Here is a 26,368-nt window from a genome sequence, read left to right on the forward strand (position 1 = left end):
ATCAGCTAACTTGTCACGATGATGAACACAGGCGAGTTGTAGGCTGGAGGCTGTGGTGCACGGAAGCAGCGGATAGAAATCAGCTAACAGTCACGATGATGAACACAGGCGAGTTGTAGGCTGGAGGCTGTAGTGCACGGAGGCAGCGGATAGGAATCAGCTAACAGTCACGATGATGAACACAGGCGAGTTGTAGGCTGGAGGCTGTAGTGCACGGAGGCAGCGGATAGGAATCAGCTCACAGACTTGATGAGGAACAGGTGAGTGGATGTAAAGTAAAGGTTGGAGTGCACGGAGGCAGCGGGTAGGAACCAGCAACAGTCACAGTGAAATATAATAGCGTGATGTGGATTAGAGGACTGTAGTGCACGGAGGCAGCAGATAGGAATCAGCAAACAGTCACAAAGATATGTAATAGCGTTGAAGTGGTTTGGAAGACTGTAGTGCACGGAGGCAGCGGATAGGAATCAGCAAACAGTCACGATGATACAGTTGATGGTAGAAGTGGTATGGGAACCACAGTAGTAGAAGTAGTTTGGAAACCACAGAGGTAGAAGTGGTTTGGAAACCACAGGAATCAGCAGCGCTGAAAACACGAGGAATACAGGAACACCTTCAGAGACTCATAGGGAATGAGACTCCAAGATCAGGCAACGTGGTGTTGACCACAGGTGCTTAATTTAGGGAGTGTTGCCTGATCTGCCAATTGAGTTAAAGGGACATACACTGAAGTATAGGAAAGGGCTGCGCATGCGCAGACCCTCAGGATGGAGGACGGCCACGGTTCCTAAATGTCCGGGAAGAGGCACTCACAGTACGGTGAGTGACATGCTGCCAAGGAAGGCCACCAGACGGAATGAGACAGAAGTTCCAATGTCTTGGATACTCCAGGGTGACCTGAGGTTTTATTATCATGACATTCGGTGAAGACCGTCCTCCTCAGATGATCTGGTACGAATAATTTGCCCCTGGGAGTAGCTGATAGTGCCAACTGTTGGAGACCCCAGAGGGTTGTGCCAAGATCCTGAGTTAGGCCAAGGACTACTTTGGATGCCGGAATAATGAAAGCGGTTTCTGCGAGGGAAGGATGAGAGGCGATAAAACTGCGAGACAAGGCGTCTGCCTTAGTGTTCTTGGATCCGGGCTGGAACGTAATAGTAAACTTGAAACGGGAGAAGAAAAGGACCCACCGGGCTTGCCTGGAGTTCACAATTTTGGCAGATTGAATGTACTGTAGATTTTTGTGGTCAGTATATACTGTAACCACATGATTAGCTCCCTCTAGTCAGTGGCGCCACTCTTCAAATGCCCACTTGATTGCCAGCAACTCTCTATTCCCAATGTCATAGTGGGTCTCAGCGGAGGAAAATTTTCTGGAAAAAAAGGCACAGGGATGCAAACAGTGATCAGTGATATCTTTCTGGGAAAGGATGGCACCCGCCCCGACGTCAGAAGCATCCACTTCGAGAATAAACGGTAATTCCGGATTGGGGTGTCGGAGGACAGGTGCAGAGATGAAGGCCTCTTTTAACTCTTGAAAAGACGTCAAAGCCGTAGAGGACCAATTAATGGTATCGGCCCCTTTACGTGTAAGGGCTGTAATCGGAGCCACTAATACAGAGAATGACTGGATGAATCGCCTATAATAATTAGCGAATCCTAAAAACCTCTGAATGGCTTTAAGATTGCTTGGCCGGATCCAATCGAGAACTGCCTGTACTTTACTGGGATCCATGGAGAAGCCACGAGGTGAGATGACATATCCGAGGAATGTGACCTGAGTGACTTCAAACTCGCATTTCTCGAGTTTAGCGAAGAGGCAGTGCTGGCGGAGTTTCAGAAGTACCTGTCTGACATGAGTACGGTGTTGCTCCAGTGACTGGGAATAAATCAAAATGTCGTCAAGATAAACTACAACGAATTTCCCCAGGAACTCTCGCAGGACATCGTTAATAAAATCTTGAAACACTGCGGGGGCGTTACATAGGCCGAAGGGCATGACCTGGTATTCATAATGGCCTGAGTGAGTATTGAAGGCCGTCTTCCACTCATCGCCCTTTTTGATTCGAACCAGATTATATGCCCCCCGCAGATCAATCTTGGAGAATATCGTGGCTAATTTGAGCTGATCAAAAAGTACAGAGATGAGTGGCAACGGATAAGTATTCTTCACGGTAATCCCATTTAGACCCCTATAGTCTATGCACGGCCGAAGGCTCCCATCTTTTTTTGCCACAAAGAAGAAACCCGCTCCTACGGGTGATTTGGAGGGTTGAATGAATCCCTTACGTAGGTTTTCCTCCACATAGTCACCCATAGACTTAGTTTCAGGAATGGACAAGGCATATAATCTTCCCTTAGGAAGCTTGGCATCTGGAACCAAATCAATGGAGCAATCGTAGCTACGGTGTGGGGGTAGAGCGTCTGCTTCTTTTTTTGAGAATACGTCGTGGAATTCATGATAAGGCAATGGAAGAGATTCAGGACTAGGCTGAACAATCGGGAGAGGAAGAGCAAGACAGGTTGAGGAACAAGCCTTACTCCATAGTATGATCTCCCCCGTGCTCCAATCTATGTGAGGGTTGTGAAGTTGAAGCCAGGGATGCCCGAGGATCAATGGTACGGAGGAACAGGGAATCATAAAGAACGAGAGGACTTCGGAATGGAGAGCTCCCACCGTAAGCTGCAGAGGTGGCGTTTGATATGAGACCCTTCCGTCAGTTAACGGTCTACCGTCCAGTCCGCAGACCGTGATTTCCGAGTCTAAGGTTACGGACGGAATACCAAGAGTCTTGGCAAAGTTTATATCCAAAAAATTTCCGGCTGCCCCACTGTCAAGAAAGGCAGGGATAGAAACATATCGATTACCATACATGATCCCAGCAGGGATTAAGACAGAATTCTTGGAAGAGACCATCTGGAGACCTAGGCGTACCTCCTCCTTTACTCCTAGGCCTGGTCTTTTCCCGCCTTGTTAGGGCAGGTACGCAGGAGATGGCCTTTATTGCCACAATAGAGACATAGCCCCAGTGACCGGCGCCTGGATTTCTCCTCAGGGGACAGGCGATAAGCCCCTAACTGCATGGGCTCTGGTAAATCCTGAGGAACTGGGTAGACCGCTGGAGAGGACCAGGATGGTGAGGCGGCCTCCTTCTCGGACCTTCTTTCCTTGATCCTACGGTCAATTTTAATAACTAGTTGCATTAAGGCCTCCAAGGAAGGTGATGAAGGATATTGGACTAAGGAGTCCTTTATCTGCTCCGAGAGCCCAAGCCGGAACTGACTCTGTAGTGCGGGGTCATTCCACTGACTGTCGACCGACCAGCGTCGGAACTCGGCACAATATTCTTCCGCTGTCCGCCGTCCCTGTTTCAGCACTCTTAGGTGGGACTCGGCCGAGGCCACCCTATCTGGGTCATCATATAAGAGACCAAGTGCGTTGAAGAAGGCGTCTACGGACTGTAGAGCTGGATTCACAGGAGTCAGACTGAACGCCCAGGATTGGTGATCGCCTTGGAGTAAGGAGATGATAATACCGACCCTCTGTTGTTTCGAGCCCGAGGAGCGGGGCCTGAGACGGAGATACATCTTGCAGCCCTCCTTAAAATTTCGGAATAAGGCTCTGTCTCCAGAGAACCGGTCCGGAAGATTTAACTTTGGCTCAGGTGCCGGAGTTGCTTGGGAGGCCTTGGCAGCTTCTTCCTGAGCAGAAAGCCTGTGTGAGAGATCCTGAACCATCTGCGACACAACTTGGATCTGCCCTGCTAGGACTTGAGCCGGACTGGGTTCCATCGGTGGAAAATAGGATCGTCTTTATTTTTGGCCAGTTATAATGTTAGGAACTCCTTCAGTCAGCACGACAGAACCCGGAATCTGCTCCGATGTCTGGTGTTCGCTGGAGCCCCTAGTGGTGGGGACAGACTTGGCTGCAGACGAACGGAGGGTCATGTAGTGTGCACTGACTGGGGAGAACCCTGAGGCAGCGTAGTAGAACACAGAGATGTGAGATCCAGGCAAAAGGTCAAGGGCTGGCAGCAGGCGGGGATATCAGGTAACGAGCCGAAGTCAGGGGTCACAGGCAATACAACGAGGTCCAGAAACAAGCCAGGGGTCATACACGGGAAATCCAAACTAGAATACAGAACAGAAGCAGGGAAACAGGAACAGGAGCCTAGCTACACAGGAAGCTATAACTGGCAATGAGGCTAAGTCCTCACTGCCTTAAATAGCAAGGAGAGCCAATAGGAGTCGTAGTAATACAACCCCTCCCACTGCATAATCTCTGCACCGAGACAAATACTGGCAATCACAAGACAGCACCAAATATAAATCAAAAAGACTCTCACAGAGTCTACTCCATAGGCATAAATAGCCTTACCTCTCCCTGCCGGTATATGCCCGGGTGTCATTCCGCTGGCCGGGTGCTGCGGCCTCCGGATTACAGCGTCCCGGTTGTTGCCTAGGCAACCAGGACGTCAGAGGCGGAAGTGACACCCCGATCGTCATGGAGACGGCCGGGGCGTCTGGGAGAGCCGGAAGCGAGCCGCGGCGGCCCGTCGGGGAGCCGCGGCTCGTAACACAGGGCAAAAGAAATAAAAAAAAAAATCACAATTGATTTAGCAGAATGAAAAAGAGAAAAAAAGGGGATTAGTGTGAGTATTTATTCGAAATAATGGTTTATTATTCTCCGTCTCTGTTTAAATTTATTATTAGATAGGTTTGCTGGCACTTGTAGTTCTTGCAGTTCTATGAGCACCAGTAAGCTCAGCAAGTTATTGGCTGCTAGGGATTGTTGATTTGTAGTTCTTCAAATGTACTTTAATTTTCTAACTTTTATCCATTACCCTGGAAATCACCATGCCTTGGTGGCAGGAACCGCGGTTGTCTGTGGAGGTTCAGTAAAATAAAAGTTAAACAAAGCCTATTTTGCAGTCTGGAGTTGGACTTACATTCAACTTTAAATGTGGCCTTAAGTAATCATCATTGTCCTTCTGCAGTCGGGGTGCCATGTCAAACGCAAATGCCCACAGCTCAAAAAAGTGTGAATTAATAATTGATCCCTATTAACCTACCTGCCAACCAGCGCCGATGCTATGGTCCTTGGCGCCCTAGGCACGCTGTGAAAATCGGCACCCCCCCCTGTCCCCTTTAAAAATCGATGCCCCCTCTCCCCCTTTAAAAATCGGCACCCCCCCTTTAAAAATCGGCGCCCCCCGCCACGGGTACTCTGTTAAAGTTGGCGCTTCCCTCCCCTCCCCACATCTTTCTTTATCTTACCTGCATTAAGCTGCTCCTCTCTGCTCTGTCTTCTCCCCTCCACTCACAGACACTGTCGGGCCGTGATGATGATGTCACGCCCGACAGTCAGTGAGCAGAGGGGAGGAGACAGAGCAGAGAGGAGCAGCTTAATGCAGGTAAGATTCATAGCCCCTTCCCCCATCCCCTCCCCGTGGATTTCTCGGAAGCTGTGCGGCGGTTGACGCACAGTTTTAAACGACCATAGTCATTTTTTTTTTATTTTGAGGCGCCTTGCAGAGCCTAATGGAAGCGCCGGGCCTGCTCCCAACAGACTCAGTGTGACGCTGTTTCTTAAAATGGTGTGACCTCATGGCAATGTGGATATGATTTGGGTGAATCTGGATGTGGTTTAGCTTGATCTGGGAGTGGTTTGCATCGGTTGTAGGATTGGTCTGGGCTTATTTGTATCCTGATTTTAAATGTTTGAAATGCTGGGAGGTTCACCATCCTCCTCCATTAACAGTCACTCATGCCACAATCAGTAGATTGTGTGTACGTTTAGAGGTCCTTCTGGATGTGAAATGTGTGTTGTGGCCAAATGGAAATTGTGGTATGCAGTTTTAACTGTCCAGGATATGCTGTGTCCACAACTATTTATCAGCTATTTCTGGAACTGTGCTTTACAATATAGTGTGGCAGAGAGGCATATTTGTCACAGTTCCCCTGGGATCCTCTTTTAGCACATACACACACACACACACACACACACACACACACACAGGTGTTCCACATGGGTGTGATTGGTTTCCTGTCATTTGTTGTAGTGCTTGGGGTGAAGTATAAAGACACTGTCTGTATGTGTGGGTGGGACCACCGATGCCAGTAAGTGGCCGTATTGCAGACAGGGGAGTTATGTCTCGCCAAATGTAGGTGGTGGGGATTTTTGTGTACTATTTCTGGATATAATTGCTGAACCAGTGTTGAAACTGTTTTACCATCCTGACAACTGCTAATAAACAGTTAAATGGTTCAGCATACCTGTGTCAGATTCCTGTGAATGCTGTACTTTCTCACATGTGGTGTCATCGCGGGATCTGTAGGACAGCTAAAACACAGTCGTACTGCTAATAATGCATCAAACTAATGTAATGCTATGTTTCAAATGTGTTGCTGTGAAGAGACAAACCTTTGTACTGGGAACTGATTAACAGTTGTTTTGCTTGCAAAAGAAAGCAGAAGCTGAACACTGCTGGTCACTGTAGGGCAACATTTATTAAAGGTTTAAACTGTGGGTTGGGTGTGGTCAAAAAAAATAATGTTTTTTTTCTGGTCTGTTCGCTATTTACCAGTGAAGGTTTGAAAGCACATGTCAGCTGAAAAAGGTGGTTTAAAATCAACAAAAACAAATGTATCTTTCTGGTAATTGTAGTGCCACACCTTGTGGCTCACTTAGTTGTGAATTGGGTGTGATCCAGAAACTTTCTTTGTTTACCTGAATGCTGAGAGAAGCTAGGTTTCATTCCCCAGCACAAACTCCTGTGGGAATGGAATACATTCTAAATACCCTAGTGAATGTGCAGCAGTGCAGGAGGAAAATACTCGACTTCTCCGTGAGGAGATCGCTCAGGGCAGACGGGGCAGAGAGGCTGTACAATGAGTCCAGTTACCGGGAAGTCCTGCTTGTTCCGCGTGACTGTGCTTGTGAATCACCATCTGGTGCTGGCTCTGGTAGATTCGGGTAGTGAACTGTCCTTGGTTTCCAGCTCCATATTACTAGAGAAACTGACGCATAATCTGCCCAAAGTGAAGGTACTTTGTGTCCATGGGACTGCCGAGGAATATTACAGAACTCTTTTGCGTATAACTGTGAATCGACAGACAGTAACAGTGGTAGCAGCCGTTGTCCCAAAACAGCCATACCCTTTAATCCTGGGCAGAGACTTTCTGCTGTTCAAGCAGATTTTACAGGAGCGAATCCAGCCAGACACGTCAGCAATTGAAGCACCAGCCGAAAGTCCAGCCTTAATGGAGGAGCCTGAGGAAACAGAAAATGGAAAGCGCAAGAATCTACTACGAAACCTGAACCAGACAATTCAGGAAAATACACATCCTAAGAGGTGGGAGCAAAGAAAAAGAAGAGCTGCACAAGTACCAACACAGAAACAGACCCTGTCATCGTTCGTTGGTGAGACCTCGGGTGATAGGGCTACACCTCCCAATGGGGGCTCAGACTGGGCAGGATTGTCTAACTTGTTTCCACTAAGAGACTTTGGCCGAGACCAACTTGGAGATGTTACCTTAGCTAATGTCTATAAGAATGTGGTTGAAAACACTTAACAAGCCTGCAGAAGGTAGTGCCTATTATATGGTAAAGAATGATCTGTTAAATAGACTTGCTAATGTACAGGGTAGAACTGTAGAGCAATTGTTAGTACCACAAATCCAAACATCACTTGTTCTCAAAGCTGCACATACACGTCTGTGTGGGGGGCGGATAAAACACGGGAGCGGATATTGCTCAGGTTCTATTGGCCAGGAGTGTACGAGGCAATAAAAAGGTTTTGCCGGACGTGTCCAGTATGTCAGAGGACATGTCCGAAGCCAGACTATCGGGCCCTGCTAGTTCCCATCCCTGTGGTGCAGACCCCGTTTGAACGTATTGGTATGGATTTGGTAGGCCCATTAGAGAATTCGGCCCGTGGCCATCAGTATGTATTGGTCATAGTGGACTATGCCACCAGGTATCCCGAGGCTATACCTTTGCACAATATACAGTCCAGCACAATAGCAAAAGAACTCCTTCTGTATTGTACCAGCAGGCACGGGCTGGCAGATGTCAGCCCGGGGGGCGCACAGGTGGCCGCATCACATGACACGGGATGCGGCCGCGTCATTTATCGCCGGTTTACCGGCCGGCCTTCACAGCTAACATTCTTGGCGGCCCGGGGGGGTGACGCCCCCCTGCCCCCCGGCCCAGCCCGCCCCTGTGTACCAGGTTTGGTATCTCCAAAGAAATCTTGACTGATCAGGATACTCCCTTTATGTTCCGTCTAATGAAAGAGCTATGCCGGTTGTTAAAAGTAAAAATGTTACACACATCAGTATATCACTCGCAGACTGACGGGTTAGTGGAACGTTTTAATAGGACACTCAAACATATGGTGAGGAAGGCAGTGGCGCATGAAAAACGGCACTGGGATGTGCAATTACCCTATTTAATATTCACAGTGAGGGAGGTGCCTCAAGCATCTACTGTGTTCAGCCCCTTCAAATTGTTGTATGGCAGGCAGCCAAGGGGCATTTTGGTTGTTCTCAAGGAGGGCTGGGAGCAACAGAGTACAAAAGAACCCAATGTGATCCAGTTTGTGTCCCAGTTGTATAACAGATTGGGGAAGATTACCCCTTTGGTACAACATATGCATGAGGCCCAGGCGAGACAAAAAAAAACTACGATAAGACAGCTGTAGTTGGTTTTTCCAACCACGTGACAAAGTTCTGGTCCTGGTACCCACAGTAGAGTGTAAGCTCTTCACCCATTGGCAGGGGCCATATGAGGTGATTGAGGCTGTGGGGCCTGTTAATTATAAAGTCAGGCAGGAAGGCAGGAGAAACATCTTGCTGAAACCTTGGCATGATAGGGAGGAGCCACAAGCCGCGTTGGTAAATGCGGTTGTGCAGGAAAACAAAGTTCCCATGAGGGACGATCTGTCCCCAGGGCGAAGACGACAGACTGAGGAAATGGTTCAGAGGAACCTTGACGTGTTTTCTGAGGTGCAAGGCCATACCACGCTCATAGAACACTACATAGTTAGACCTCCAGGGGTGAGAGTAAGACCATACCGCATACCTGAAGCTAGACGTGTAGCTGTGAAACAGGAGGTTATAAAAATGTTGGACCCTGATGTCATTGAGGAATCCAATACTGGAATAGTCCCATTGTGTTAGTGGCCAAGCCAAATGGGAGCATACGTTTTTGCAACCAATTTAGGAAGTTAAACAAAGTCTCCCGTTTTGACACATATCCGATGCCCCGCATTGATGAATTAGTGGAAACCTTAGCCAATAATCGGTACCTCACTACGTTAGATCTAACCAAAGGCTACTGGCAAATTCCCTTAACACCATCTGCAAAGGCTAAGACACCCTTTTCAACCCCAGATGGGTTGTTCCAGTATAAAGTTCTGCCTTTCGGGCTACATGGGGCTCCCGCCACTTTCCAAAGTGCCATGAATCGTATCTTAAAACCATACCAGGAGTATGCAGCTGCATACTTAGATGATACAGTCATCCACACCCAGGACTGGGAGACCCATCTACCTAAAGTGGAGGCAGTATTAGCCTCACTCAGGGAGGCAAGTCTAAGCGCCAATCCCGATAAGTGCGCATTGGCGATGTGTGAGGCCAAATACTTGGGGTATGTTGTGGGACAGGGTCAGGTCAAACCCCAAATGGATAAAATAAAGGCTGTCAGAGATTGGCCCAAGCCTGTGCGAAAGACCCAGCTGAGAACCTTTCTGGGCCTAGTGGGCTACTATCGCCGGTTTATGGCTAATTCTGTCACTAGGGGTGCTCCTCTGACAGAACTCCTAAAAAAAAGCTTGTCCAGACAAGTTGGTCTGGTCGGAAGCAGCGGAGGCGGCCTGGCGAGATCTTTAGGTGGCTCTGTGTTCGGCACCTATACTCCAAGCACCAGATTTCAACAGTAGATTATATCTCCAAACGGATGCCTCTGGAGTGAGGTTTGATGGGATAGAAAATACCCATCTTCTATCTGAGCCGCAAACTTCAGCCCAGGGAGAAGAAATACTCCACCAAGAAGCAGGAGTGCCTAGCCATCAAATGGGCCCCTGAGACTCTCAGGTACTACCTCCTGGGCAGGGAATTCACCTTGGTCATTAACCATGCACCACTGAAGTGGATGCACAGAAACAAGGAGGTGATTGCCCGGGTAACTAGGTGGTTCCTGGCACTGCAGCCCTACCACTGCACAGTGGAGCATAGACCAGGGAGTCTGCACACAAATGCAGATGCCCTTTCCCGCCGGGATGAGCTTTCCGCAATGTCAGCGTCACCAAGGTCGGCTACGCTAAGGGGAGGGGTATGTGGCAAAGAGGCATATTTGTCACAGTTCCCCTATAAGGTAACTGTTAAAAGCACAACTAGTCTGCAGCAGCAGGTTGCAGACAGGGTTAAGGGTTCTCTGGGATCCTCTTTTAGCACACACACACACACACACACACACACAGGTGTTCCACATGGGTGTGATTGGTTTGCTGTGATTTGTTGTAGTGCTTGGGGTGGAGGATAAAGACCACCGATGCCAGTAAGTGGCCGGCTTGCAGACAAGGAAGTTATGTCTAGCCAGATGTTGGTGGTAGGGATTTATGTGTACTATTTCTGGATATAATTGCTGAACCAGCATTAGAACTGTTTAACCATCCTGACAACTGCTAATAAACAGTTAACTGGTTCAGCATACCTGTGTCCGATTCCTGTGAATGCTGTACTTGCGCACTATAGGTTTAACTCACCTGTGAGTATCCATACACATTCAGTAGTTGTGCTATGGGCATAGTTGTTTCAGATACAAAATCTCCAATGAAACCTGCAATTTTTCCCTGTCCTGAACAAAAGTAGTTAGGAACAGTTCTCCCTGGACCAGATAATATTTGTAGCACACTTTTTACAGCTTTTTTAGCATGGTTGCAAGAATCATATATGTGATATCCCAAAGTCACATTGGGTAAAATATTAGGATCTTTATTAATCTTTTCAATGGCAAAACGGAAATCCAAAAAGTTCCTGTAATTGCTTAAATAGGATCTGTGAATAAAGGTAAGAATATCAGTCAAGTTATTTATCAAATCACAACTAATCATATATGTATTAACATGACTGAAAATGGAATAAGTCCTGATAATAACTGGACTAGTAAAAAAAATACTTTTTGATATTTCCATTAAGCAATTTCATCCAACAATAACAATTTTTACTGGCAAAAGTAAGCATTCTTTTATATATAGTACAGTTGGACTTCCTTTAACAGCAATTATTTTAAAAATTATTCCTGCATTTGTTGATCGTCATCAGCTTGCAGATATTTGGCCAGTGCTCCCACTGCTATGATTTATGGTAAGGATGAGGTTCTTGGTTGGCATGCAATATCTGTTGAATCTAGGCGTAAAATTTCAAATTTATGGCAGGAAGCGTAACTTTCATTTCAACACTCTTATTATACAGTAGGAGATCATCTGGGAGACCTTTGAAGCTTTACATTAGACTTATGCTCTTTTTGTAGTGCAGAGGTTTTGCTACTTGTTATACTGCCAGGGGTGATTATAGAATTTAATGTGAAAGATTAGTGCTTGTGCCCCCTCTTATATGTAACATGGGAGAATGGTGGATGAACATTCCATTTCTCGCATCTCCACACCATTCTTCCTTTGTCATGTGTGTCCCAAGCAACCCACCCCGAGGTTCATACAAACTGTAATAACCGCTGGAAGAGGGATCTAGTTTTCACAGCAGTTTCGACCATTGCTGCTCCATGTGGGAAGGAATTCTGAGCAGAGGGTGGTGACTCCCACTGATATCACTGTCACTTGGCAAAAGCCGTTCACATTTTGGAGCAGCAGTCTGAGCTGTGTAGTACAGAACAGCACACTGATCCCTCCTCCGCTGGACACTACAGCAGGTTGAGAGCTGCTGGTAAGGGCAGATTGTAGGAGCCGCATGAAGTGGAACATATCTTCAATATGCCAATGAAGTCAGGAAAAAGTCCTGACTGTGCAGGACAGTTTGACAAAATCAGACTGAGCTGCTCTCTCCTGTCTGTTCTTCTAGCTTTGACTACCTGCTGGTGTTTTAAGCTGTGCTAATGCTCATCTGAAACATGGAATGTCAGGTCCCTGTTTGGAAAAGAGATAGGTGCTAAACACCTTCGGGAAAGCCAAACACTCTAAGCATCCCTCCTTTGGCCAGCTCCAATATTAAATCAATAAATAGACCTTTGCCCAAACTAAGGCTGTCATTTAATTATTAGCCACCACTTTTAATACAGAGATCCAATATTGCATTATTTGCTCACATTAAAAAAGTATCCCACACCAGCAGCCACATTACATTAACATCTTCACTACATTACATGATTACCATCATAGCACATTTATAGCCCAGCTATATAATCTTAAGAGCATCCATTACATTACATTAATAAACCGAACATTACATAATTTGCCTCCACCAGCTGAAGATAACACTGAAGTTGAAGAACAACCTGGGTGCTCATAGAATACTGATGAGAGTCTAAGGAGGGTTTCCATGAGCGCTATATGTGAGTCTGAGGTTTCAGATTCAGACACTGACATAATAGAGCAGCCTCCTTCAAAAAGTCCTCAACCATTTGGAACTGTGAGGATGGGTAGTAGTAGTATTAGTGTTGATGATGATTTACCCATAGAAATTGAGGAGGCTACTATGGAAGTTGAAAATGTGCAAGAGAATGAGGGGGATAATTGTAGATCTGAAAATAAATGTATTGTACTTGGACAAGATAATGAGGAGGAAGATAATGATTGTGTTGAAGTAAGGCAGCCAACAGTGTTACCACTAGCAGATGCCCATGATAAGTGCATTATTATGCCAGGGCATAGGATGAAAAAAAATCACATCTTCTGTTTGATAATATATTTTTCCATTCCCAGACAACATTTGTCAAGGCATCTGTAGCAATTGTCATACCAAAATAAGTAGAGATAGGGATGTTGAACATCTAGGCACCTCCTCCCTGTTACGTCATTTGCAGCTAGTTCATTCAAGAGATGTTTCCAAATGTGGAAAATTGTGTATAGTAGAAAGCAGCCCAGCATCATCTACCAGCCAAATGCACAGACTCTTGCAATCCTCACCAGTGTCAACACTTTCATCCTCACCCTCCTCATTATTAGTATGTACTAGTCCAGCATCCAAATATCAAATTCCAAATAACTTTCCTAATGCAATCCATGATCCTTAAGACATATCCTTTCAATCTACAAATGCTGCTGCTGCTGAGGGGGAGACATCTATACAGAAGTGGGGCAAGACAAGCATGAATTTTACACATTTTACACAATTGTCTGTGAAGCAAGCATTTGCAAGAGGAAACAAGTATGACAGTCAGCATCCTTTTGCACAGCAGATCACTAAAGCCATGACAGCTATGTTAGCATTGGATGTATGCCCATTTTGCACCATAAATGCATCAGGTTTTAGATAGTTAGTTGAGGTTATTTGGAAACGTTATCAAATTCCATCTCGATTCCATTTCTCCAGAAGATCAATTCCCCAGCTGTACTGTGAAGTTAAGCAAAAAGTCATTCAGTGCTTAGAAAATGCCGTTGTACTGACAGTCTACTTAACTACGGATATGTCGACTAGCAGTCCTGGTTAAAATAAAGACTATATGACCATGAGAGCCCACTGGTTAGTTTTATGGTCATCAGCAGCAGCTCTAGTAGTAGATCTACCACTCAATGCCAGGTCATTCACAGGCAAGCTACTCTGTGTATCGCTGGTTTCACAAAGAAACAAACTGGTTTCAAAAACTCAGGAATGTGATAGCAAAATGGCTCACTCCGCTAAAACTCTGCTCAAGATTCCACCTCATTGCCGATAACTGAGCCAGAATTGTGTGTGCATTACGACTTGGCAAATTTCAACACATGCCATGCTATGCACACACAGAAAACTTGGTGGTGCACAATTTCTTAACAAATTTCTGGCCATTTTAGAGATTCTGTGACCGTGTAGAATATTGCAGCGACTGCAAAAAAAAAATCTGACATGCCACCAAATGATGCATGAGGTAATAACAAATTGGAATTCCACACTTTATATGCTTCAGCGTCTAGAGGAACAGCAACAAGCCATCAAGACCTACACAGTAAATCGTGACATTGGGATAGGCTGGACATGTTATCTTACACCAGCACATTGGAGAATCATTATTGTTTTATGTAAGCTACTGAAAGCCTTTGAAATTGTAACAAATGAAGTGAGTTCAGACACGGCCAGCCTGATTCAAGTCATACCTCTAATTAAACTACTGGAATAGCAGCTGGAGAAGCTCAAGGAGGAGATGAAAGTAACACGTTCCCTGCTTCAGCTTCTCCAAATGCTACTGCCAGAAAAAAACGTCCCTTTTTTAATAGTCATACTAATTATGAGTCAACAACACAGCAGCACACCAATGTGATAGTTTATGACATCTGGTCAGGCTTAAAAGAATTGTCCAAATGTACTACTGACACCTTTAACATGTCTCAATTGGACACAACTTGTCTTAGTAGAAGTTAGCATCTCAGTCAGTCCCTTTGATTTCTTGGAGGGAAAAAAGGAAGTTTGGAGCCCCTTGTACAAACTAGCTATGGTCTACTTAAGCTATCCACCCTTCAGTGTGTACTCAGAAAAAGTGTTTAACGCTGCCAGGAAAGTTGTAAGTGATCGTTGGAGGAGACTACTTCCCAAAAATGTAAAAAAACTGATGTGCAACAAGATGAACTACAAATTGTATGAAGAATACCATTCTTGCTGTCAATTATTAAAAGAATGTGTAGATTTCAGTGGGAATGAATTAGTATTGTGTGATGATCATGTCATCAGTGATGATGATGATGAGGGTGATGACATTGTCATCAACATAGAGGTAGATGACTACTGTTAGCCAAATAACTATTAGTGAATTGTAAAAAAAATAAAAAATAAACTGTGATCTATTCTGTCCAGTTCATTGACCAAGAACCAAAATGGTCTCTTTTGTCTTTTGTGGGGGCCCAAACAATTCCAGTACTTCAGCCACAATAGTGGAAGCTCCTGTTGCTGAAGTGCTTGGTTTAATAAACTATGTGTATGTCCTTATTAACATATGGGTGCGGTGGGCCCAAGGACAATTGCATTTTGCACTATTTTACATCTTGGCCTTGGTCTATCAGCTTGTGTAACAGTCATCAATTCAGGTGTCAACAGTATTAGTAGGTCGCCAATTCACATGGTGGCCAGTATTATTATGTAGACAATTCAAATGTCGACAGTATTTTTATAGGGTTAGGGATAGTGACCGGGATATGGAAAGGTATAGGGACAGGGTTAGAGATAGAGACAGGTCTAGGGATAGGGGCATAGTTAGAATTAGGGATAAATCGTAGAAAAATTGGCTCCTGTACGCTCATACCCCAGGGATCAGTTGGACAATTGATTTCTCAAAAACAACAGTCTCGTGTCGCGCCCTATCCTGGTGGTGCCAATCCCTAAAAAATGAACCTAATAATCACAATAACATGAAAGGTGTGCTATAAGTCTGATAATTAACATAATAACCAGCATGAAAATTGCGGAAGCCCATATTAATATTAATAAATAAATCAATTTATTAAAACATCAAATGTCAAAAACAATATGCAATAAATAGCATAAATAATCTCCGATAATACTAATTTATATTTTCAAATAATTCTAGTTTCCACTATGTGCATATCTTATTCATTCAAAATATCCAAGGACTCCCAAAAATTGTATCTTATGATGAAAAATGTGAAAACTAAGTTCTTCAGAGTCACAATCTTAAATAGATAAACAGGGGCTGGTCTCTTCTGAAGGCATAGATGAATACCCCCAAATGACTGTTCAGCTCACTTGGTTAATAAATGTATATAAGTATTTCATGCTGGTCTTATTCTGACATCATGCGGCACTCAGTTAAAAAACATGAGGTAGCAAGTGATTTTTAGCTCAAGAGTAATTTGTAGTAATCTCACCCGATCTAAAATGACGACTGGTAGGGGGGAAAAAACGTCCTTCTAGTTGACCACACAATTGAAAGAACAATTTGTGACCAGGATCTCTTAACAATGCTGCACCTGTACAATGAGCAAGGCTCTCAGATAGTATGACACCTTTCCTATTTGACCATATATCAGCGATCAGTGAGCACGGATCAAACTTGACAAATTCCTGCTTCTCTAGACCCAACCACCGATTCATAATGTAATATTAACTGAAGTGTTTCATTAGTAAGAGTCTGACTTTCTCAGAGAGTCAGACTTTGGTGAAAATTGGTGAAACTGGGACAGTTGTGAAGGGATCAATAGAAAATAGACTGTAAACTACTGGAAATGAATGTCAAGGAAATGAATTGTAATATAGGCAAAAACAGCTCAAAATAAAAAAAAATTTAACCTATTTTTCACAATTTTTAATTAAACCCAGATCCAAAGCCAAAACCAAAACCTTTTGCGCTTTTTGGCAAAACCGGTAGCAATGCTGAAACATGAATGTGGTTTAGAACTGACACACAAGGGTCAGCGCACATCTCTAATGCCTACTGCACATAAAATGCATTTTACAGATGCTCTTTAATGCAAACATAAGTTGTAACATGGATAAGCGAACATCATCACTATCAGTCTGCACTTCCACCTGCCATGAAGCTGGTGCAACGGCTAAAAATCAGGTACCTCAGAGATGCCCCGAGCTTGACTCGGATGGATGTGCATGCACTCAACCTTGGCAGACCCTGTGATCGAAGTGGGAACTTTGAAGTGCAGGTTGGAAATTTTAAATGAAAATCTGGGAGCCGCCAGGAGGGTTTGGGGATTTTGACACTGTAAAATTAATTTTAGATGCATTTTTACAGTATTTAGTATAATGCAAAACATATTAAATAATTCAAGGCCACCTACCCTGTTTCCCCCACAAGCCTGTGTTTCTTCACCTTTATATTATATCTTCCTTGTCACCCTTCAACCTTCCCTTATCTGTTATCTGTCCACTCTGCCAATGTGCCCCTATCGTCATCCAAGGTAACTCTCTGTCTCTCTCCCCACCTCCTCTCCTCTGTACCTGGTATTCATTTTCACAACTAAAATAACAACTACAGCAAATATGCCTGAAAAATTATGATGGTGACAAGTCAGACATGTATAGAACACAGACTTCTATAGACATCTATAGACACTGACACACAATATATCCGGCAAGCTTTATATTCAGTGCGACGGAGGATAATGCTGTCTCTCTTATTGACGTCACTTAACAGCACAACACTGTTAACTTTAAAATGGCAATATATGGACCCACATCTACAACCGCTAACCCATACCCTATGATTGACATCCGGTCCACACATTTCCATTCTATAAAGAAAACTTCATAAAATTGAAAAAGTTAAAAATTGCACTCAAAATTACTAATGATAGAAATGACACTTTGTAGTTAGCAATATATGCAGAATAGAATCAGATACTAAGAATCCTATCCAACATACAGGAGTAGAAAAGTGGCACTATGTAGTTGTTCATGCATACTAATTCAATCTATCATACAACACAAGGGCATTATGTGGTTGGTTAAAATTTGTTAATAGGAACATTCTTTGTGACAACTGTTTCCCTAGAAATCCAAGTCAGTTGACAACTACTAGAATACATCCATAGCATAGTTGTATAACTATATTGTATGATACACCTGTCTTCTGGCATTCCATAAACAATGTTCAGAAAACAATTTTGATTGTTTTAATTGATTAGTATAGTAAGTATTTTATTTATTTCTTTCAGATTTTATTTCATTTTTTACTTACCCACTGCATAACATTGTTTTCTCTTCTTTTCTATGTAAGAGCTCATTCATGTTCAAACTAAGGGTTAATATTCCTCCAAGTATAATGTCCCCATTCTTAAAATATTTGTAGTCCTCTAATATTTTGCCAAACTTCAGTTTACAGGCAGGGGAGGATGTTAAAGATTTGCAAAGTGTCAAACACAGAATCATCACACAGAACATCACTGAAGGACAAGTAGTTGTCATTCTTAACAGTTATTTCTCAAATTGGACTATATAATAAAATATAGCACCTAACTCGATGTATAAGTTTCAATGACAAAATGCTCTTCCTCTTCTTGCAATCTTCAGGTTCTCTTTGTCAGTGAGCAGGGCCGGACTGGGACTAAAAATCAGCCCTGGCATTTAAAGCACACAGGCCCACGTGTTGTGGGCTCCATGCACTATATTGTTGCACACTGATGCTGGCGCAGTACAACATGATGTAGTATGAGTGTGTGTGTGTGTGTGTGTGTGTGTGTGGGGGGGGGTATTTATTTCTCCTAATGACCCTCAACATTACATTATTAGCACCCCAATTACATCAATAAACACCATGACAATACATTATTAGTACCCATATTACAGCAATAAATAACCCCCCACACACACTCATACTGCATCAATCATCCCCACATTACAGCAACCGGCATCACCCCACACATTACAGCAACCAGCATCACCCCCACATTACAGCAACCAGCATCACCCCCACATTACAGCGTCCAGCATCACCCCTCACATTACAGCAACTGGCATCACCCACACATTACAGCAACCGGCATCACCCCACACATTACAGCAACCGGCATCACCCCCCATATTACAGCATCACCCCCCACATTACAGCGTCCAGCATCACCCCCCACATTACAGCGACCAGCATTACCCCCACATTACAGCAACTGGCATCACCCCCCACATTACATCAACCGGCATCACCCCCCACATTATAGCAATACCCTCTCCTACTTATTAGCAATACTAAGCACCAAACACACTACAACATTGCCACCAGCACGCCACCCCATACTACAGCAATACCACCAATTATACAGACGCCACTGTAGGAAACAATGTTTTGCTTTTTTCAAATCTCCTACAAAATAGCAACAACGAACAGAGTACTTACACACATATATGTAACAGGTACCCTTTTCCCTCAATTAAATAGTAATGGCAGAATTTTCATGAATCATTCCACATGAAATAAAACTAACATATATCTAAAAAAAACATAACTATTGAATGATCAGTTGAACCCACACGGCCGCATTAAAAGTATTTCCATCTACAGCAAAATGTCAGAGAAAAATATTTTTGTTTTACTACAGTAATTGGATATGCGTCTTTTCTATTCATTTTAAATAACACAGTATATAAATTAAGGGGGATAGAGGAGGTGGGTGAGAAATAATTGGATGTGATCCATCAGTTTGATTAGATAGGAAACATTTAGATTATTTACCTGGAGACGTCTACCCCCTTGACTCACAGGCAGGGCTGACAAGAGGAATTTTGGGCCCCGATACAGCAACTTCTTTGGGCTCCCATCATATTCAACAATGAAAGACTTGCCTTTGGCAGAAGTTCATATGATGCCACACCGTAGTGTGCCCAGTTCATATTATGCCACATCGTAGTGCCCCAAGGTCATATTATGCCACATAGTATTACCCTCAATTCATATTTGGTCATGCAGAAGTGCCCACAAATCATATTATGGCATAGTAGTGCCCCCAAATCATTAGTAAAGCTCAGATAAGAACTCATTCACAAATAAAAATTGCTACAGCATATCAGATACTGAGTGTGAGTCCCAAGAGCAGCTTAATACATCATTTACAATGCAAACAAAAATACATATATTGACACAATTACAGATAAAATTTATGACAAGCAATGTGTTTTCCTCTTAATTAAAAATCTCTGTACAGATAAATATGCAAAAATCATTACAGCGCAATAATGAGCAATACATAGTGTTAAACATTATTGGATACGCTGTAGTGTCCCCAGTTCAAGAAAGGATGGTTAAAAACATATTGCACACGAGAAAATATATGAACTTACCTGATTATGGCATCCTGTGTTCTGTTCTCCTAGTGGGCGCGCTGGGCGAGGAGGGATCAGCAACTGTCAGCTCACACAAGCAGTCGGGAGCAGGAATAGAGGGCAGTGGTCGAAGCAGAAATTTAGGAGTGGGGGTATAGAAAATATAAGTGAATGGAGTATGAAGGCTTGATTTTTTATTTTTTATAACACTTGTCCCCTCTGTGCATTTCCATTCTTCATTACTACTTGTGTTTTATGATGGCTGCATCCCTGACATTCCCATTCTTAAGATGTCTCTCCCTTTACACTTTCTTTTACCTATGCCCCTGCACCATCTTCTCCTTTGTCCCTCTCACTTAACCCCCTGCACCACCTTCTCCGCTGGCTCTCACACATCTTCCTGTACTACCTACTCCCCTGGCTCTCTCACACGTCTTCCTGCACCCTCTACCCCCCGGCTCTCTCACTCCTCTTCCTGCACCCCCTACCACCCTGGCTCTCTCACCCCCTTCGGCTCTCTCACCTCCTTTCCCAGCACCCCCTTCGGCTCTCTCACCCCCTCTTCCAGCACCCCCTGGCTCTCACCCCCTTTCCCAGCACCCCCTTCCGCTCTCTCACCCCCTCTCCCAGCACCCCATTCAGCTCTCTCACCCCCTTTCCCAGCACCCCCTTGGACTCGCTCACCACCTCTCCCAGCACCCCCTGGCTCTCACCCCCTTTCCCAGCACCCCCTTTGGCTCTCTCACCCCCTCTCCCAGCACCCCCTGGCTCTCACCCCCTTTCCCAGCACCCCCTTCCGCTCTCTCACCCCCTCTCCCAGCACCCCCTTCAGCTCTCTCACCCCCTCTCCCAGCACCCCCTTCAGCTCTCTCACCCCCTTTCCCAGCACCCCCTTCCGCTCTCTCACCCCCTTCAGCTCTCACACCCCCTTTCCCAGCACCCCCTTCCACTCTCTCACCCCCTTCGGCTCTCACCCCCTCTCCCAGCACCCCCTGGCTCTCTCACCCCCTCTCCCAGCAGCCCCTTCGGCTCTCTCACCCCCTCTCCCAGCACCCCCTTCTGCTCTCTCACCCCCTTTCCTAGCACCCCCTTCGGCTCTCTCACCCCCTCTCCCAGCACCCCCTGGCTCTCACCCCCTTTCCCACACCCCCTTCGGCTCTCTCACCCCCTTTCCCAGCACCCCCTTCGGCTCTCTCACCTCCTTTCCCAGCACCCCCTTCGGCTCTCTCACCTCCTTTCCCAGCACCCCCTTCGGCTCTCTCACCTTCTTTCCCAGCACCCCCTTGGGCTCTCATCCCCTTTCCCAGCACCCCCTGGCTCTCACCCCCTCTCCCAGCACCCCCTTCGGCTCTCTCACCCCCTCTCCCAGCACCCCCTTCCGCTCTCTCACCCCCTTTCCCAGCACCCCCTTCGGCTCTCTCACCCCCTCTCCCAGCACCCCCTGGCTCTCACCCCCTTTCCCACACCCCCTTCCGCTCTCTCACCCCCTCTCCCAGCACCCCCTTCCGCTCTCTCACCCCCTTTCCCAGCACCCCCTTCGGCTCTCTCACCCCCTCTCCCAGCACCCCCTGGCTCTCACCCCCTTTCCCACACCCCCTTCGGCTCTCTCACCCCCTTTCCCAGCACCCCCTTCGGCTCTCTCACCTCCTTTCCCAGCACCCCCTTGGGCTCTCTCACCTCCTTTCCCAGCACCCCCTTGGGCTCTCATCCCCTTTCCCAGCACCCCCTGGCTCTCATCCCCTTTCCCAGCACCCCCTCCAGCTCTCACCCCCTCTCCAAGCACCCCCTGGCTCTCACCCCCTTTCCCAGCACCCCATGGCTCTCACCCCCTTTCCCAGCACACCCTGGCTCTCACCCCTGAAAATCGCGGGCACCCCCGCCCGAAAATCGCGGCACCCCCGCGACCCCCCCCCCCCCCCGAGAATCGCGGCACCCCCGCGACCCCCCCTCCTGAAAATCGCGGGCACCCACGCCCGAAAATCGCGGCACCCCCGCGACCCCCCCCCCCCTCTTTAGTAAAAAAAAAAAAACAAATTAAAAAAGACAGGAAACTCACCAGTGTAACTGGCTGCACAGCATAACGGGGGAGGGAGCTGGGGAGCGCGCAGCAGAGGTGGCTGGTTCCTCCAGCCACCAAGAACACAGGGGGAGTCGGGCCGGCCCATATAGCCATCGGCCCTTCTGGCATTTGCCAGAAGTGCCAGATGGCCAGTCCGGCCCTGTCAGTGAGTGAACATGCTTCAACTTATCTTCTTTTTATAAAGGCCAGCGTAATGCATTATGTTGCAACTTTAATTTAGTCTCACTCTATTCTTACATGCAGCAGATGTGTTCAACCCATTAACACAAATAGAAGGTTTATCTGTCCCATTAATGGTCCAGTTATAGATTTGGAAATGAGAAAAACATGTTTGTGAATAACAATTTCTGCAGGAACATGTCCCCCATAACCATCTCTATCATTTACAGTGTGTCCAGACCAAAACTGGTATTATAATGGGGTGAGGGAGACCAATAATGAAATAAATGGTTTTATGGGGAGGAAATATGAAGATGTATTAGCATTTACAAAATGCAACATTCGCAGGTGAGTGTCAATGTACAATAGTAAAAGGAACACTCATTCCAATACCTTTTTCATGTAAATAAGGGGAAATAGAAATGATGGAGAAGGCATGAGACAGGGAGAGGAAAGAGATGGTGGTTACTTCTTGGACAATGCAACAGTTGGGAAATTAAATGTCTTAATTACATCTCAGATTAATAATTGGATTGTCATTGTGCTAAATGAGTGGTGTTGTAAAGTTTTTAAATTGGATTCAGACAGACCAGGATTAAGGAATCAGAAGAGTTCATCAATACATTGGTCATAAGATCCATCTTGTATATGTTCCAAACCTTTTCCCCAAGACCTGTTATGGTTGGTGGGTTCTTTCTTTCCATGAGGTGGCCACACTATGTATATGCCTGATAAATATATCAGGGAGTCTGATATAGGAAATGTGAGTAATATATATTTAGTTTGGAATGCAATATCTGTAGTTGTTATGCTTACTAAAAAAGTTCGGACTTTTTGACCACAGAATCTGTATGATCGGACAGGATATGAGCCTGGTTCTTGAGAATCTCTACAATAGAGAGGGAATACAATAGGCTATATGTTGTTAAACATGTCTGTTAAGTTTTGCATATAATATACTTGTGATCATTTTCGTATTTTTCCGAGCCTAGTGGGGCTTATATGCAAGTTTCCACTGTGTTTAGACTCATCTTAGTCAATCTATTGACAGCTGTTATTGCTCTGCAGATCAGCTACTGTTAGAGGTGTGTCCTCTTATTAATCTTACTGCAACACACTCTGAGTGAAGTCCCCACCTGTCCAGCTTCGTATTGCCAGTTATAGTGTTTTGTGTCAGGCGCCGTCCCCGCTGCTCTACTCCTGCCGGGGACAGACGACGCCCACCACTTCCTACGCATCCCGTTGCTAGGCAATGAGATGTCTCCTCCAGGTGGCCAGGACGCATGCGCGGCATTGTCGTGGCAGCAGGATGCGCTGCCCGGCTTCCGTTCCGACTCACTGCCCACCAATGAACACACTTTCCTGTATATATAATGGAGACCCTGGCACCATTAGGGTGCCAGAGTAACTAGGTCTCCTATGCTCCTGCGCTCTAGTGGTTCTATATACTTTATGCTTGACTCCCTGTGTACTGAACCGGCTTGTCCTGCCTATGTTTTGGATTCTCCTCTGTTCTGTTCCCCGCTTCCTGGTTTTGACTCCTAGTCTTCTGACTTCCCTTTGTCCGCTCCTTGGTACTTCACTTTTCCGCATGGTTACGACTTCTGCCTGTTCACCATTTACCTCGCTGGTAGCTTCCTTGGAGGGCCGTGAACTGCACGCCACCTGCGGAAAAACCTTAACACCCTTGCGGGGGTCCCGGTGGTGTGTTAGACTCTGCTCCTCCCTGTGTAGTGGCGCTAAAACCTGCAGGTGAGCTTAAGTTCGAAACATCCCATGACAGTTTACTCTGGCCATGACTTCTGAAGTCCCTAGCGATCTGTCGGCTCGAGATTTTCTTTTGCATCTCGCCCATAAAGTTGAGAAACAGGAATCTGAGTAGGCAAAACTGCTCCAGTGCATCCAAGGGGTTGCTGCAAGACTTGACTCCCTCCAAGCCTCCATGACCGCCTCTCAAGCAGTACCGGTAACCTCCTCCAGAGCTCCCCTGTGTCCCCCTGCTGCCGTAGTATCCACCTCTTCTCTGCGTTTCCACCTCCGGAAAAGTTTGACGGCGAACCCAAGAAATGCAGAGGCTTTTTGAATCAGTGTTAAATCCACTTTGAGTGCAATGCAGCAGCTTTTCCTTCTGAACGAGTCAGTCGCCTTCATCATCTCCCTGCTGTCCGGACAAGCTTTAGCATGGTCCTCCCCTTTTTAGGATCGTTACAACCCAGAATGCTTCCTCATTTATTGAATCTTTTCGCAAGGTTTTTGACGAGCCGGTCTGGTATAATCAGCGACCTCCAGTCTTCTGAGTATGCGCCAAGGGTCTTTGACGGTGGGTCAGTACCCTATACAGTGTCATACGAATTCCTCAAAATTAAAATGGAACAATGAGGCTCTCGTGGCAGCCTTCTGGCAAGGTTTGGCGGATCGTGTCAAGGAGGAATTAGTCTCCCGTAAGCTTCCAGCAGACCTGGATTCTCTTATTTCCCTGAGCAACAGGATTGACCTTCATTTTCGGGAGCGCACTCTTGAACTGTCTCTCTCCTCGCCTTGCTCCTCTCTTTCAGAACCCTGGGCCTCCTGAGGAACCCTTGTAGATTGGCTGCTCCCGGCTTTCCCCCGAGGAGTGAGAGAGATGCTTCAAGCAAAATCTTTGCCTATATTATGGAGAACCTGGTCATGTTTTGTCTAACAGGGCCAAGAGGCCGGGAAAAGCCACCTCCTAGTCGGTAATAGGGAGGCTAACCTTGGAGTGAGGGCTACTACTCCCTACTCTAGTTCTGGTTCGGATTTTCTGATGCACATCTCGCTGGACACTCCTGTCTGTTCCCATGTAACTTCAACCTTTGTGGATTCCGGCGCTGCCAGAAATATTTGTCTCGGCCACCTTGGCTTCGCACTTCTAGATGCGAACTCGAAGCCAGCCTCAGCCTCTCTTTGTCACTGCCATGGATAGGAATTGAGTCTCTAATGGTTCTGTGTCCCAGATTCTTTTCCTGTATGGCTGTCGGTAGAGGTGCTGCATTCAGAGTTTATTGAGTTTTTGGTGCTCCCTCGGTCTGTAAATTCCGTCATTTTAGGACTACCTTGACTCAAACTTAACTCACCCCAGTTCGATTGGAGTTCTGCTCAAGTTACCTCTTGGGGTACCCGATGCTTCAAATCTTGTCTGTCTGGCGTAGAACGTAAACAGTCTACTATTTCTTGCCAGTTGCTGTCTTCTCAACCAGAGTTACCTTCCCCCTATTCCACCTTTCAAGATGTCTTCTGCAAAGTTGCCCTTCCTCCTCATCGCTCCTGGGACGGTTCTATCGAATTACTACCCGAAAAATCAAGGGTAGGATTTACCCCTTATCCCTGCCAGAAAATCAAGCTATATCAACTTACCTTGCTTAGAATCGGCAACGGGGATTTATTAGGAAATCCTCCTCTCCTGCTGGAGCTGGTTTCTTTTTTGGTAAAAAAAAAGATAGGTCTTTGCGCCCTTGCATTGATTATAGGCAATTGAATGCCATCACCATCAAGAATAGAAACCCTCTGCCCCTCATCTCCGAGTTATTTTACAGAATCAGCGATTCTAAAATCTTTGCTAGTTTGGACTTACGTGGAGCCTATAATCTAATACCTATACAACAGGGGGTGAATGGAAAACCGCTTTCTCTACATGTGAGTAACACTTTGAGTATCTGGTTATGCCCTTCGGGCTTTGTAATGCTCCTGCTGTATTCCTGTCCTTCATCAATGACATTTTCCACAATCTACTATATAATTCCGTGGATGTATACTTAGATGACTTTTTGATATTCTCTTCTGATTTATCATCTCACCGATGTCATGTGCAAGAGGTCTTATCACGTCTCCAGCCTAGGCAGCTATACTGTAAGCTGGAGAAATGTGCGTTCGAAGTCCCTCAAATTCCTTGTTTAGGTTACCTCGTTTCAGGTGCTGGTCTCCAGATGGACCCAGATAAATTATTTGCCATTATTAACTGGCCCAGACCGATGGGGTTGAAAGCTGTCTAAAGGTTTACTGGCTTCGCCAACTATTACAGACAATTTATCCTGCAATTCTCTTCTTTGATTGCCCCCATCACGGCCCTCACCCGGAAATCAGCCAATCCTCGGAACTGGACTTCGGAGGGCATTGCGTTTTCCTCGACCCCATTCCTGGCCCAACCCGACCAACAAAGACACTTCTTCCTAGAAGTAGACG

The 26,368-nt window shown here is 45.7% G+C and overlaps 1 protein-coding gene across 1 annotated transcript in view; it reads right to left on the reverse strand.

Annotated features, from left to right (window-relative positions):
* LOC142139032 (taste receptor type 1 member 3-like) overlaps positions 1-26,368 on the reverse strand; it is a 46,828-nt gene that overhangs the window by 10,141 nt on the left and 10,319 nt on the right. Inside the window, exon 2 of the mRNA XM_075196695.1 lies at positions 10,770-11,061. Within this exon, the coding sequence (XP_075052796.1) occupies positions 10,770-11,061 (292 nt within the window). The remainder of the gene's footprint in view (positions 1-10,769; positions 11,062-26,368) is intronic.

Source organism: Mixophyes fleayi, chromosome 1, assembly GCF_038048845.1.
Source record: "Mixophyes fleayi isolate aMixFle1 chromosome 1, aMixFle1.hap1, whole genome shotgun sequence".
Taxonomy (NCBI): Eukaryota; Metazoa; Chordata; class Amphibia; order Anura; family Limnodynastidae; genus Mixophyes; species Mixophyes fleayi.